This window comes from Gymnoscopelus braueri (assembly GCF_963280865.1).
Source record: "Gymnoscopelus braueri genome assembly, chromosome: 3".
NCBI classification, from domain to species: Eukaryota; Metazoa; Chordata; class Actinopteri; order Myctophiformes; family Myctophidae; genus Gymnoscopelus; species Gymnoscopelus braueri.
Genome location: NC_137612.1, coordinates 23,846,637 through 23,863,306, shown reverse-complemented (window position 1 = coordinate 23,863,306; position 16,670 = coordinate 23,846,637). Strand labels below are relative to the sequence as shown.

The 16,670-nt window shown below is 40.5% G+C and overlaps 1 protein-coding gene across 2 annotated transcripts in view; it reads right to left on the bottom strand.

The window, feature by feature from the left end:
- Positions 1–16,670, bottom strand: part of magi3b (membrane associated guanylate kinase, WW and PDZ domain containing 3b) — a 282,632-nt gene that overhangs the window by 91,098 nt on the left and 174,864 nt on the right. For both annotated transcript variants that reach the window (XM_080422003.1, XM_080422002.1), the window contains exon 3: positions 6,857–6,976. In XM_080422003.1, coding sequence (XP_080278129.1) covers positions 6,857–6,976 — 120 coding nt within the window. The remainder of the gene's footprint in view (positions 1–6,856; positions 6,977–16,670) is intronic.

Sequence of the window (16,670 nt, the reverse complement as noted above, 5' to 3'; positions counted from 1 at the left end):
TCTGCAGTCCTTTTCTGCATGAGTACTGTAGGCGTCAATCGTTGCTAATGGCGGATGTTTCTTTCTGCCTTTTTTTTTACCAAAACAAGTACATAACCCCAGATTATCTTCATTTCCTGACTTTTAAAGGTTTGTGTACTCCCTTCAGTCAGTGACGCACACATACACACAGGGACGCTGGAAGTCATTTCTGCCAAGGGGGGCTGGGCTTTCACATGTGTCCCGCGATTTTTTTTCACATTTTTCACGTTTTTTCACCTTTTTCAACAAATATTTTATTCCCCAAAGTTAAATACATCATTGTTTTAATATATAAGTGTGTATATAGACTTTTAAAATGATATATATTTGTTTAATTTACTACAAAAAAAATATCAAAAAAAAAATTCAATTTTTTTTCAATTTTTTTTCTTTCTCTTCCCCACCACCAGGGGTGCTGCAGCACCCTCAGCACCCCACTTCCCGCGTCCCTGCATACACACACACCTAAATCGTCGTTGTCGGGTGGAAACCTAGTATGTCCAAAACCGTCAAAAAGAGGAAATAAAACTTGTGTTCCAATGCATCCAATATAGTATTGCTTAGTCACAAGATCTTCTTAATACTTTTCATTGATTCAATATCTATAAAACACACACACACACACACACACACACACACACACACACACACACACACACACACACACACACACACACACACACACACACACACACACACACACACACACACACACACACACACACACACACACACACACACACACACACACACACACACATACATAACCACTTTCACTGTAACATAATTAAACCCATTGAGACCCGAAGCCGATTCTAAATGTCTTCTAAATCCCAACGGTTTTCTGAAAAAACGTATGTTTTTATATCAGTGGTGCTCAAACTTTTTCATGTCAAGGACCCCCAAAATCATATATATTTGGCCGCCGACCCCCATCTCAACATATTTAGTTCCAGGGACTCCCATGAAGCAAAGATTTGAGTTAAAAATGTTCGCTTTAAAAGAATACATATATTCAAAATGTGCACACATTTTCACGATTTAAATTTTTTTTGCAGATCTACAAGCTTGTATATCTGCTATTTTTGAATAGCCAAAGTGTAAAATAATGCTTTTTTGCTCAAATCAAAGAATGACACAGATGCGTACAAAGTACGCATCTGTGTAGAAATATATAGATACAAGGTTTCTGCCCGACGACAGTGACGATATATATATGCACAGTGTGTGGTGAGTTTTTAGAGTAACCTTCTCCCGCTGTGTGGAGTGCTGCTCAGCTCAAGAGCTTCTTAAGTGCACCCACTAATCTGGGTGTCACTTCCAACGCGTCTTTAATCATGGTTTGGCTGATCAATACGCACCATGCCGCTTGTCACATCTCACTGAAGCCCACTGTAAGGCAGTCATCGCCCTGCTCCATCAGGCTTACATCGGCTCCATAATAGTAGTCTCTCTCTCTCTCGAGCCAGACTGTTGATTCAAACTCAATTTTTAAAATGAGTTTGAGTTAAATGCTTTTTTTAAATGCTTCCGTCATACAGTCTGTGCAAAGGAAGCGCTGAAAATGAGCCGGGGAGTAAAGAGGACGTCCCACCTTCTTCCCTGCTTCCGTTTCGTCCTTGCAGTCACGCAAATGTGAGCATATACAGCCAACACTGTCTCACAAACAAAAGTCATATTTTGACAATTTTGACCAAACATCAACATGTGATGTGAAGGGGGTCAGAATATGACTTTCGGGGGAATATATGATTTACGATTTTGCGCCTATCGTGACATAACTAGGACGGCGCTGAGTCAGCTCAAAGCGGACTTCACAACTTCACAAGCTCCGCGTTATACGCAGAAGTACAGAAAAGTCAACATATGCCTTGATTGCCCCCCCCTCCACCCTTCACCTCACATGCTCACGTTTGGTCACTAAGTCACAATATGCCTTTTGGGGAGTGAGGCAGTGTTATTGATACAGTGTAACTTGCAGCTTATCAGAAATGGAATTTCTAAAAATAAATGCTAAAGATATTTAAAAAATATATTTCCGGGAACGGAAATGAGGAACAGATGACAGCTTTCTTTCTCGGCCTTCAGGGGGTCTATTTCCAGACTCTATATAGCATTCGGAGATTGTGGAATAGTTGTCTGGCTACGTGAAATATACATACCATAATAGAGAGCGCTCACGCTAAATCATGATTATGTACAAGGGCATGGACGTGCGTGCATGTGTCTGTGGTTGTGTGCACGAGCACTGACACCCAAGCATGTTGCCTATGTGCAGGTATGAGTAAGCATGTGCCGTATGGGAGTATATTGTTCGGGCAGAAACCTGATACAGTATCTCCATATTGAAACTTTTTATGTAAACGAATGCCCTACTTTGGCTATTTTTGCTACTTTTGTGTGACTCCATAATATTATGAAGTGAAGGGAGGGTAGCCCTGTGTATTAAAAAAAAGGGAAATAAGTGACGGGATGTGTAGGTGGGTGATTGTGGATGTATGCGTGCATGTGTTCTGCACACATGCAGGCAATAAATATGTCTGTCCTATTGTCATTATAACTGTAAATCAAGTTGCTGAGGGAAATGGGTTGCTCTTGATGTAAAAAAAAAAGAAAAATGAACAATAAAAATTTGGTCACAAAACAAAATTTGACTGCTAATACACCAGATGTTGTTGTGGTTGATATAGCGCGTTGGTTCTCAAAGTGGGGTCCGGGGACCCCCAGGGGTCCTTGGGGGGGTTCCAGAGGGTCCCCAGCAAAATGTGTTAATATAGCATCACATTAATTTTAACCACTTTAACCTTTTATACTTTGGCTATTCAAAAATAGCAGATATACAAGCTCATAGCGTGGCACCGAGTGCCGCGCTATGAGCTTGTAGATCTGCTATTTTTGAAAAACCGAGATTTTTTTTGCAAATCTTTGAATGTGATATTTTTTCAGCAAACGTTTGGAACTCAAATCTTTGCTTCTGGGGGTCCCTGCAACAAAAATATTTTGACATGGGGGTCCGTGGCCAAATTCATATAATTTTGGGGGTCCTTGGCATGAAAAGGTTTAAGAACCACTGATATAGAGTCCAGATAAGTGTCTGTATTAGAGATAGCCTGCACCTTTCAGCCTAGAGAGGAAGACGTTATGACCAAGGTCATTAAATACCAACCACTTCTACATGCAATCTCAGAGCTGGGCTATAGGTGCAGGTTTTTATATTTGGTAGCCTATAGGACATATTATCCACAGACTTGTTAGAGGGTTTAAACAACTGGGGATGCCCAAAAAGGAGTCAAAAAGGCTGGCAAAGTACAGTACTGTGCTGTGTCTCTGCTATAATTGGCAGCCGCCACATATGGCGGAGACGCCGTTACTTATACCCATAGAGTACTGTACTACTGAGTGATATGCTTAAAGGGATATTTCACTTTCAAAAAAACTTTTGGTCATTTTATCGTCTACTCAGGCCTTTGTGAACCCCCCAGACAGTTTTTAAGTTGCTTGATTCATTATTTAGATATTTGATATTCATTTTATCAGACACGCCCCCTTCCTATACAAACCCATTGTAACTTCAAACTTCATTTTAACCATGTTAGATTCATCAAAAACACCCGTCCTTGGTTCTGGTGACTCATCCTGCCCTCCTAATGCGTGAGAGGGCCGTGTTTTTTCAATTACTTTTTTCATTAATTTTTAATATTTTTTGGGGAAAATGAAAAAAATAATAATACAATAAAAAAATAAAATAAAATAAATGAAAAAAGTAATTGGAAAAACACGGCCCTCTCACGCATTAGGAGGGCAGGGTGAGTCACCAGAACCAAGGACGGGTGTTTTTGATGAATCTAACATGGTTAAAATGGAGTTTGAAGTTACAATGGGTTTGTATAGGAAGGGGGCGTGTCTGATAAAATGAATATCAAATATCTAAATAATGAATCAAGCAACTTAAAAACTGTCTGGGGGGCTCACAAAGGCCTGAGTAGATGATAAAATGACCAAAAGTTTTTTTTAAAGTGAAATATCCCTTTAATGTATCATGAAGACATATGCCATGATTTTGTGAATGTAACCTTAACCCTTTAAGACCTGGAACGCATCTGTGTCACTTTTTCATTTGAGCTAAAAAGCATTATATGTGGGGATTGTAATAGTGTGACTGAACGCAGTAATGGCTGGAGTCAGACCAACACGTTTTGGAACTACTGCTTATAGAACTATGTTACTGAATGGTACTTCTGAGAAAGGGGGAGCTTCAAAGTTTTAAAATGGATTTTCACAATTTCTCAGCTCAAAATACATCTAAAAAATATTGTACGCTTTAATTGATATATTATAATACTTCAAATGTGAGCTCTCATTTGTGGATCAATTTAGACTTTTTAAATGGTCTGCGTTTCTTCAGTGCCTTTAAGCAAAAAACACTTTAGAATGTGCAGACACTTTAGAAGGTGTCGAGAGCAGTATGTCTGGGGGTTGGAATCCGTCGCAGTGCATCGTCTTTGTCAAGCATCTGTACCAGTGGTTCTCAACCAGTGGTCCCGGGACCACCAGTGGTCCTTGAGGGGGTTCCAGGTGGTCCCCAGCTAAATGATGGAGAGTTGGTAACCAAATGGACCCTTATATTGTAGACCTTTAACTCTTGAGAGCCTTACGAGTCCATTTGGTTTCATTTTACGCTCTCAAGAGTTTAAATTATTGTTAAACATCTGCATTACTTAATTAAAGAATTGTTATTTTGATCAACGTTTGCCTGTCATTTCTCCTATGGTACCACATCAATACAGTATGGAATTGTGGGCAAAACGATAACAAAATATTCTAATCCTTGGGTCTGAGATTCTAAATGTCATCAAACGGTGGTTCCGCGGCTCAAATGCCGAATACATAATGGAGCGTGATATGAAAAGGGTTGAAAACCACTGATCTATACAAACACAATTGACCCATGTTCAGGGGAGGGAAGCCGGGCGGGAAGTTTGACGGGCTGGGGTGGCACCTGTCAGCAGGGACTGCTGGGCGGGAGGAGTATAGGATGGCGGCTCTATGTCCTCCCAGTGGGGGCTTTTTTTTTGCTGTTGTCATCCCCCCCCCCCCCCCCTCTCTCCCCCTTTCCTGTCTCTATTATATCTCACTCGCTGCCACTATCAGAAGTGAAGCAGAAATGCCGACTTGATTAAGTGGATTCGTTTGTTTACTGTAACATGCCTACTGCATGTTTTGAGCTGTCCTGTAAAACGTGTGGCCCTGTGATGGCCACATATATACTGTATATCATACCCAGCCTTTATTGGCCCTGGATGAGGGGAGTGATGATAAATGACCGAGACGGTGATGTGCCATTTTTATTTCAGCCCTAGGGAATGCGCACTGAACTGTAAGCGTCTGCACCCTCCCTATAGAAAGAACTGAAATCAGAAGGAATGTAAATCAGGCTAACAAACATACCAAACATAATTGTGATAAATGCCATTTTTTAAACCGGTAAAACTCTCTATAGAAGACAAATAAAAATCTGATCTGACACTGACATCTGGTAAAGGAAAGTTACCCAAGGTAGATATGAAATGTTATGGCAAAAAAAATATTTCCACTAATAGAGGATAGGATATCGTTGCTGTCAGGCAGAAACCGAATACATATTTCATCTTTTTAGTTTTTTCGTAAATTGATGCCCTACTTCGGCGTGTGTGTCGCAAATGTAGTGAAGATAGCAGATCTACAAGCTCACAACGTGTCACGATGCGATCCGCTGTGAGCTTGTAGATCTGACATTTTCATTGGAACACAGGTTTTCTTCCCATTTCCTCAAAAGCACCGGTTTTGGACATACAAGGTTTCTACTGGAAAGAGACGATATGACAGACAAGCCTTGCCTCACCATGCACATCGGCTGATGCTCAGCTAATTCTTGCCTGGAAAACGCTTGGTGACCTTCATTTACTCCCTAGTGTGGCCCTTACCAGTATCCTAGTAGCAGGGTTGCGAGAAAATATTGCAATGTTGCAAAAAAATACAACCAGGATGTTCCCCATTAGTCCAGCAAACTGAAATGTTCCCTGACACATTGACTGGCACCAAACTCTTCCATGGTGGAAAATCTGCCGGGCACAAAGGAACGGAAACACAGAGCTGAAAAAACGTCTAACGACCACAGTAAATGCCGTGTACCAAAAGGGTGAGGCCCATCAGCAGCACCTATCTCAGCAAAGACAGGTGGTTGCTGTGGCTGAAATTCCAGCATTTTGTTAATATTTTATCAGCAAATCTATATATTTCCCATTTTTCCACATTAGGAGTGACACATGCAAACCCACATACAATATAGGTGCACACTCAAACATCCAACCACTCAGGGCAGGGGTCATCACCATGCTGGCTTGTGGTGGACATTTTTGTCAAAATTCCATTTTCGCCACAGACATACAAAATGAGTGGACAATAATATTACTAGAAACACATAAAGAGCTAACCCTGAATGACCATAACAGGTCTGTAACTCATAGAGTGTACAAATGGAACCAAATGGACCCTTAGGGTCCATTTGGTTCCATTTGTACACACTCTTATATGGAGTTATATGGGGGTCCTTGCAAATAAAACATTTGAGAACCACTACTATAGTTGGACTCCTAATGTGCCATACCTGGAGACTGACATTCAGTAATTAATTATATATGGTGTGTAAAAAATGTAATAAAAAAATTGCCATGGACAAGGACAAGTCTTTGCCACGAACACATTTGTCCGTGTACGGATATATTGATGACCTCTGCACACACTGCACACTACACACAGCAGTTATTATATTAATATCATGGGGTGGTCTGCTCACCATCGTAGGTACCACTCTCCAGCAGCAGACCGCTCTCCTCCAGGATCCTGAAGTCTCCAACACTGATGAAGTTGTAGTCCACTCCCGGCACCTCGCCCTCTCTGGGCATCCGTGTGGTGCCTATAGCCAGAACACAGCAAAAACACTAGATTGAGTTCAAGGGAACATGTTACACAAGACTGCATGACTGGGGTTGGCGAAAGGGCCTTTCTGTGTGGAGTTTTGCATGTTCTCGCCTGTGTCCCCTAGTGTAGGTACCCTCACAAAAAACATGCAGTAATCCTGGTCTCTATACTGCCTCCCCCTGGTCAGCCGGAGCACCTGACGGAGGGGAAAGGAACTGGTTGGAATAACGTGTTCCTTCCACGCGCTACGTCCAACCGGGGAAACTCCCCCCTGTCGGGTGATAAGAAGCGCCCTTGTTAGCTCCTCATGTACTGAGTTGTGATAAGCTCAGTTCTGGGCTCTCCCCAGGCTGGCAGAGGGAGAGTAGCGGCCAGGATTACATAGGCAATTGGCACTGGGTGAAAAAAATGGGGTTACAAAATCGTGAAAAAAAAAGACTGCATGACTATTTTCAATGTTTGGACTCCAAATTCCTCACCACGAAGCCATTCGTTACAGGGAAGTGTTGAGGCCTGTTTAACAGGGTGATCAATGTGTGTGAGTACATCAATAAATGAGGGAAAAACTGCTCACAAAATGTGTTTAGATAAGACAGGATTCATTATACCGCTGTAGGTCAGATCCACACATTCCTTTAGCAGACCAGCAAGATGTAGCAGATAAATGCAATCAACACAAATTGATTCTGATTCACCTCATGCTGTGATAAAACCTTCATATGCTGGGGGCGCCAACGGCCTAGTGGTTGAGGCGCATACCACATAGGCTCTAATAAGTGGTGGAAAGTAACCAAGTACATGTACTTAAGTACTGTTACTTAAGCACACTTTTGAGTTACTTTTTTACTTTACTAGAGTATTTCCAATTTGCAATACTTTCACTTCTACTCCATTACATCTCAGAGGCAAATATTGTGCTTTTACTCCACTACAATTATTTGAAAACTTTAGTTACTAGTTGTTTTGCAGATATAAATTACTATATTATAAAATATAGATCAACCACTTTAGCCTTATTTTATACATAGGCTATTTGAAAATAGCCGATCTACAGTTGTGAGCTTGTAGATCTGCTATTTTCAAACATTATTTGGTACTTTTACTTTTGGTACTTTAAGTATATGTTGATGCCAACACCTTTGTACCTTTACTCAAGTAACATTTTGAACACAGGCCTTTCTTTTACTTGTAACAGAGTATTTTTTATATTGTGGCATTGCTACTTTTACTTAAGTAAAATATCCGAGTACTTCTTCCACCACTGGCTCTAATGCATGCCTGCAGCTCCACTGATCACGTCCAACCCAGATTTGGCACAAACAAGGGGTTGAACTCGTTCCTCCTGCATATGCGACATAGTACTCACTTTCAAAACTGCCCCCAAAAAATACCTCCAGGAGGCTGCAATTCCAAACTGGCCCCTGTAAAAGTCATAACCTGAACCCCCGTTTTTCGTACCTTTAAACTGTTTATATGATGGTTCTGCATAGTGTTTATCTGTCTGTTTTTTAATGTCTCCATGAATTGAGTATGTGAGGATCTCATTTGAAACAAGCCATTGCGGCTTTCATGAGCGATCCATTTTAGCTGACCGTGTATTGTAAACTGTCCTTCCATATGCTTTTTCTCTGCAAACCTTCTAAATAAAGTATTCAATCAAACATTGCAAGTCGCGGGTAACAACTCCCGAGCCCGCCGGCCATTGCTGCGTGTCACTCCCTGTCTCTCTCTCCATGTTTCCTGTCCTATCTTCACTGTACTATCCAAAAATAATGGCAGAAAAGCCCCCCCCCAAAAAAAACTTCATATCCTGATGCGAGTGCCCCCTTTTAAAACGTACGCCACGTTTAATTTGATCTGAAGACCACCATGTCGTCAAAACATAGAATCCACCAGACCTCCTTTAAAGTTTTAAGCTCGGCACATGTGACCGTTCCACAGCAATCAGCCAGTGAAACCACCACCCACTTTCCTTCAGCCTTGTTAGACACGTGTAGAGTCTGTGCCGAGGAGCAGTGGATCTGCTTTGTGCCTCGCCCTTGAGATGGAGCGATGGCCTTTATAAGTCACACACGTTTCTTTTTCTTTTGCCAGCACAGCTGCAGTTTCTCCTAACCCATTAAGACCGGGAACGCACCTGTGTAACCACTTTATCCATATTTTATACTTTGGCTATTCAAAAATAGCAGATATTACAAGCTCATAGTGCGGCTCATAGTGCTTTTTTTGAAAAATCTTGGAAATTTGTGCGAATCTTTGAATATATATATTTTTTTAAACCAACATTTGTAACTCAAATCTTTGCTTCTGGGGGGTCCTGGAACAAAATATTTTGAGATGGGGGTCCGCCGCCAAATACATATTATTTTGGGGGTCCTTGACATGAAAAAGTTTGAAAACCACTGATTATAGCAACATACGTTTTTTTTTTTAAACTGTTGGAAGACAGACTATTTAGAAGACATTTGTAGAATCCCCCAGAAGCAAAGATTTGAGTTACAAATGTTCACTTTAAAAAATATATTCAAAGATGTGCAAACATTTAAAAAAAATAGCAGATCTACAAGCTCATAGCACGGCACTCGGTGCCGTGCTATGAGCTTGTAGATCTGCTATTTTTGAATAGCCAGTATAAGATAATGGTTGACGTGGTTAAAATAAAAAATGACACAGATACGTTCCCGGTCTTAATGGGTTAAATTGGGTTTTTGATGACACCCGAGACCCCTTTACTAATACAAAAAAAGAAGCAATCTGAGGGAGAGAAAAGGAACTTAAGAGGAGCATCTGCTGTTCCACGGTACCACCTTGATATTGCACTTTGCGTAACCAGAAGCGGTTGACACCGTGATTGTGTGCGTGGGAGTGCCTAAGCATCAGTATTTCCCTCATTACCAACGTGTCTGCCTGCTGACGCTATGCTGGCTTTGGTATTCCTGTATAATGTCCCCCCATAGTCCAATTAGTTCGGGCCACCGTTATGTACCTGTCGACTTATATCCTAACAGCGTCACCGGGGCTGTCACTTCACTACAGAACCACCGTGAGCCCATTCTTTATTGCGGAACGCTTGTTGGAAAATATAATGACGCTGAGCCGGGCTTTGAGGATGCCGTAGAGAGAAAATCATTTTCTTTCTTTTTTTTGGAAAAAGGGGAGAAAAAAAAAGCTCTTATCATACTTTCAGTCAGTTAAGATTTCATAGATAGTTCAAAGGAAACTAGGTTGAGGAGGATTTTCAGGCAAATCGTTGATGTCGGGGAAAAGCCGATAGCATGTAACTAATTAAACGACAAGGACTGTGGATATGAGGGAGATTCTGTTGCGTTCTGTTTGAATGCAACATCAATGTTATTTGCCAAAGAGGGAATGGTTAGTCTAGTGTTTGTAATAGTGGTTGTGATGAAAAACCATACTGTTCTACTTACAGTATTATTACAGTACACTATGACCAAACAAGCTATTGTGACTGTCTGACTGTAAGAAATAATGCATACATACAGTATACTGGATATAGATCAAGCTACTGTAAATTGATACTTCATCAGATCAAGCATTTACAATGCCTCAGGTACAAGTACTGTGGAGAGACTGAGACAGCCAATACATTTAACATGGCGATTTTCAATATAACTTCCTGTTGGCACTACATGGGGTTTGGTTTTAGGTCCATGGGGATATGTAGTCAAGTTATTCTATATTAACCAGTAAAATCCACAGTGTTAATTCAACTCTGACAGTGTAAAGTGGATTCAAATGGGTCCGTTAACATTTTTCATCATCTAGACCTCCATGTACTTTTCCCAGTAAGGACTAGTATAACTAATTAGTAAATACACAACATTTCAGTAATAATAGTACAGTTACCCTTCCCCAAAAAGTAACATGCTACAATTTTACATGGCCCTTGGTGGAACTGCAGGCCGAGACGTACAGTAGTAAGTCACGCCGCCAGTGGTGGAAAAAGTACTCAAATGTTTTACTTATGTAAAAGTATCAATACTGCAATGTAGAAATACTCTGTTACAAGTAAAAGTCCAGAATTAGAAATGTACTTAAGTAAAAGTACAAAAGTATTGGTATAAAAATGTACTTAAAAGTACCAAAAGTAAAAGTACTCATTATGCAGTATGTCCCATTTCAAGTTTTCAAATGAATACAAATCTTTTGAAAATAGCAGATCTACAAGCTCACAATGCGTCACATCGCGACGCATTGTGAGCTTGTAGATCGCCTTGTAGAGCGGCTTAAGTTGGTAATGTATGTTTTGTAATAATAATCCAAATCTACAAAGTAACTAGTAACTAAAGTTTTTAAATAATTGCAGTGGAGTAAAAATACAATATTTTCCTCTCAGATGTAGTAGAGTAGAAGTAAAAGTACAGAAAATTGGAAATACCCCAGTAAAGTAAAAATACCCCAAAAAATTACAGTACTTGCATAAATGTACTTAGTTACTTTACAACACTGCACGCCGCCACCGTTATTATTATGATTTATCTGTGACTCTCACATCTGTTACATTCCCATATCCCACAGCTATGGCTTTCAAAACATCACAACACATTTAATCCATGTAGTGATTAAGAAAACAATACAACAAGAAAAAACACATTGATCTCTTATCCTTTAATGCTGTCAGATGTGTCATGCACGCAGCATTTTTGTCTTGTGTTTTGCCAGGCCAAAGGCATTACATTTACATTACGGTCATTTAGCAGACGCTTTTATCCAAAGCGACTTACAGTAAGTGCATTCAACATAGGTAGGGAACAAAACTACAAATCACCAGAAGTCTTTAAGTCTTCTAAAACAAGCAACTAAGAGTATACCTATAGCGCTAAGGTAAAAGTGCAATATATCAGCTACCTACTTTCTTAAACAGATGAGACAAAATAGGAAAATCAAATGAGCAAGAGCTAAAACAAAAAAGTGTATCGAATAAACAAGATCCAATAAAACAATAAAACAAGAGTTCGTACAACTAGTTAACAACAAGTAGGCAAGGCGAAGAGGAAGGATGGCGAGAGAGTTTTGCACCCTGTCCGTCCGTCCGTCCTTCTGTCTGTGAACAGCTAATCTCAGGCACCGTTGGCCTGATCGCAGCGAAACTTTGCGCACACACTCCCTGGATGCCGATTCCGAACCTCTGCCCCATTTTTCACATGGGCCTGTTATAGCGCCACCAGGTGGCCGATTCTACCTGACCTGGCGGAGACCTGTGCGCCGAGGAGCACTTTTTCTAGTTTATTCAACTTTTTTTTGGAGTAGACAATTATTTGTATTCCTTTTTTTCTGGCAAGACGTTATGCCAATGAATTTGTCTCACTGCTTGCCACTGCTGTTCTACCATACTGGCTCACCTGCCAGCAGTGGTGTAAAGTAACTAGGTACATTTACTCAAGTACTGTACTTAAGTAACATTTTGAGGTATTTTTACTTTACTGGAGTATTTCCAATTTTCTGTACTTTTACTTCTACTCCACTACATCTCAGAGGCAAATATTGTACTTTTACTCCACTACAATTATTTGAAAAATGTAGTTGCTTGTTACTAGATTTTGATTATTATTACAAAACACACATTAAACACTTCAGCCCTATATGCATTTCGGCCATTTGAAAATAGCAGATCTACAAGCTCACAATGCGTCGCATTGTGAGCTTGTAGATCTGGTATTTTCAAAAGATTTGTATACATTTTATACATTTGAAAACTTGTGAAATGGGACATTCTGCATAATGAGTACTTTCTACTTTTGGTACTTTAAGTACATTTTGATGCCAATACTTTTGTACCTTCCCCCACATACATTTTGAATTCTGGACTTTTACAGAGTACACAGAGTATTTCTACATTGCAGTATTGCGACTTTTACTCAAGTAAAATGTTTTTTTGTACTTTTTCCACCACTGCCTGCCAGTGAGGAGCCTCCACTGGGAGGACGTAGTAGAGCCTCCCCCCCTCCCCCGGCCTGTGCACGGAACACGCTGACGTCACCAAATTTAGAGCGACGCCCCTCTGCACTCTGATTGGTTAGGAGATAACAAGGTTCACTCCCACTCCCTAAACCACCGTTCCTGCAAGGTCCCCCCAGGCTTTTTTTCTTTTGAAAAAAAAGAAAAAAAAGGCATGGGTTTCCGAGGCTACCTGAGCACCCTATGCGACATACTGTTAGTTCCCATACTCGGGAGGTACGGGCCAATCAGCGGTTTATATCCCGTAGCCTGGAGGACCCGTTCCATTCGTACACTCTGGTTGAATCAACACTCACAGAGCCAGATATCATGAATCGTGAGGGTTGTACAATGTAGGCTGCAAAACAAACTGCCAATGGTGCACATGCAAAGTTGAAATACTGGGGAATAAGGATACATAATCAATGTTGTGGCAAGTAAGGTATTAGGTAATAAAACATGCAGTGTAAGTTAATTTGGGCAGAGAGTAATGAGTAGAGTAATACAGTGGAAATACTCCAGTAAAGTAAAAGTACCTCAAAATTTGACTTAAGTGCAGTACATGTACTTAGTTATTTCCACCCACTGCTAATAGCACACACTTTGAAGCAAAGGCAGAAGCTCTGTTCTTTAAAAATAGCCGATCTACAAGCTCACAACGCCTCGCAGTGCGAGGCGTTGTGAGCTTGTAGATCTGCTATTTTTGGCAAAAGTTCTCCTCAGAAAAGGGATGCTATAGGGTTCAAGTGGTTAAGATATCATATCAATCATATCACACAAAGATTTGGCGGACCCCCTGTAGTAACTCTGAGGACCCCCTAGGGGCCCCGGACCCCCTGTTGAAGACCCCTGAACTAGTATATTTGCCATTGCTCAGAATTCATTTAAAACACAAGCTCTTTATCTGTTCTTTTGCATTTTTATTCTGAGCAGGGAGTTGAGTTATTTCATTTTGGTTTTCACATGATTTGCATTATATCAGCAGTGTGTCTTCTTTGCTTTGCAGATACAGTATTCATATTGACTTTAATGTGCACTGATTATATCTACACATTGGTGCCGTCTGTGTTTGGAATAACTCAGAGAGTATTGTACGTATCCTCTGTGACAGTATAGTCGTTTCCTTACGTTGCCCCTTCAGACCAAATATTATTTCTTGACTAGAAGTTTTATTAAGTTTCGAATTCGATATATTGGAGCTTTTGAATAGTTCAGACATTTTGCATACACCGTAAAAGCATGGGTGTTACTTTAACAGTGTACAGCTGTAACCCTTATGGTTCCATTTGATTATATCTGGGTTATAGCTGCAATTGGGAACTTATTTGAACCCATTAAAGGAGAATTTTGGACTAAAGTTTTATTACCTTTTCTATGACGTTATGATATCTTAGGATGAATGGTACAGTAGAAATTTTTCATAACTCCACCCCTGAGCTGCCACAGCTTAAAAGGTGCGCGGATAGGCCTTAGGTTAGATCACATATTTTAATAGCTTTTTTTCTTCTTTTTTTTTGTGAGTTCTGACGTTCATAGTGACAGAACACTGTCCCAAAAAAAAAACAAAAAAAAACAGAAGTCTCGCTAGACAAGATTTCAATCTCGAGATTTCAATCTCGTCTAGCGAGATTCTGTTTTTTTTTTTTTTTTTTTTTTTTGGTTGAATAGTGTTCTGTCACTATGAACGTCAGATCTCAGCAAAAAAATAAAATAAAAAAGCTATTAAAATATGTGATCTAACCTAAGGCCTATCCGCGCACCTTTTAAGCTGTGGCGGCTCAGGGGTGGAGTTATGAAAATGTTCTACTGTACCATTCATCCTAAGATATCATAACGTCATAGAAAAGGTAAGAAAACTTTAGTCCAAAATTCTCCTTTAAGACCGGGAACGCATATACTGTGCCATTTTTTTAAGATGTTTACGAGCTTGTAGATCTGCTATTATTGAAAAATCTTGAACATTTCTGTTGAATACATTTTTTTTTTTTAAACAACATTTTCAACTCAAATCTTTGCCTCTGGGGTGGTGGGGAGGGGGTCTGCAGTGGGTTTAAATGACTCTTCCATTGAGAGATTTAGACCCTGGTGTCACGTAGGACACCTACTGGTGGACAAGTAGTACTCCCTGAAGCTCACAAGTGAGCCATGCAGTGAGTGATTAGCCCCGGAAACCCATGTCTTTTTTGGGCGGTGAAACCGCCCCTATATGTGAGGTTTGGATATTTGCACACCAAATCCTGCGCTGTGATTGGCCACCAGTGTACCCCCCTAACCCTGCACCGTGATTGGCCAATCACAGTCTATTCAGGACTGTGATTGGCTAGGGAAACATGACATGTGCATAGCCCTATAAAGTGAATCACACATTGTGGGTGGAAAGGGTATTAAAAAAAACACATTATTCTTTTAAGTGAGCTTCCATCACCGTGATGACCACTGTTAAATAACAACAGTGACATAGTGCTCCAATTCCACATGCTGTGATTGGCTAGTGAGACATATGATGAAATTAATCTAAAACCACTTTGATTCACACTGGGTGAGCAGCTAAGAGTGTTTCAATAAATGTATTTATTTTTTGTACATGATTGGTTGACTCCATTCAGTATTGTGATTAGCTAGCAAGACACCGCCCACTTCACACTGGGTGTGATTTTTTATACAGTGATTGCCTCTGGACCGAGCAGTAGAAATTTGCTCTGCTGCTGTGTTGACTTGTGAGTCAGTGTGACCGCGTGTCGAAAATAGACGATCTACAAGCTGATGAGTAGATCTGTAGATCTGCCGTTTTTTGGATCACGGCACCGACACACTAATAAGTATAAACACGGCCTTATAACACGGTGGATTTCACCGTGTAGGTCCAGGTCAAACTTAGATCTTTGTCACGGCGCTTAGGCCTGTCACAATTATTACATAATAATCGTCTAATGGCAATTATTTGAGATAATCGCAATTATTTTTGCGTAATCGTCATAATCGTTTCCATGTTGAAAGATTTTCACACATCTTCAATTATTAAAAAAAAGCAGAAATAGCAGATCTACAAGCTTACAACGCGTCACTTTGTGACGCGTTGTAAGCTTGTAGATCAGCTATTTCAGCTTTTTTTACATGTATAAAAACGATCAAATATGTCAATAATTTCTTTGAATATTTACGTTTTTTGTCATATCTGCCCTGTGCACTTTTTGATTAGGAAGCCTAAAAGGCTTCATATGTTCCAATGTTCGACGCCAAACACACAATTAAATCGTTAATCGCAATTATTTGAGTGACAATTAATCTTCATCTTAAATTATTAATTGTGACAGCCCTAACGGTGCTGGTGTGTATACACACACACTATTGGCCTCCTTGTTCTCAGCCAGAGGAGGAAAGTCATCCTAGGTCTGTGACCCCATGGAGGCCCCTCCCTCCTCTCACACACATCTCTCTGCTTTTGTCCTCTTAAGAGCCTCCAGAGGACAGGGAGGCTGTCCAACACCACTGGACAAGATCCAGGGATTAGCGCACGCGCACACACACACACGCACGCACGCACGCACACTCTAAAAGCCTCTCTTCTCTCTCTCTCTCTCTCTCTCGCTTACACAGTAAAGTCCTCATTGTTAATTTAACTGACTGTTACAAATGGATAAAATGAACAACTTCCACGTATCTCCATCTCCCCTCTTGTTAAAACGTCTTTCTCTCTATTTTAAGTGGTAATTGTATCCCACTGTTCCTGT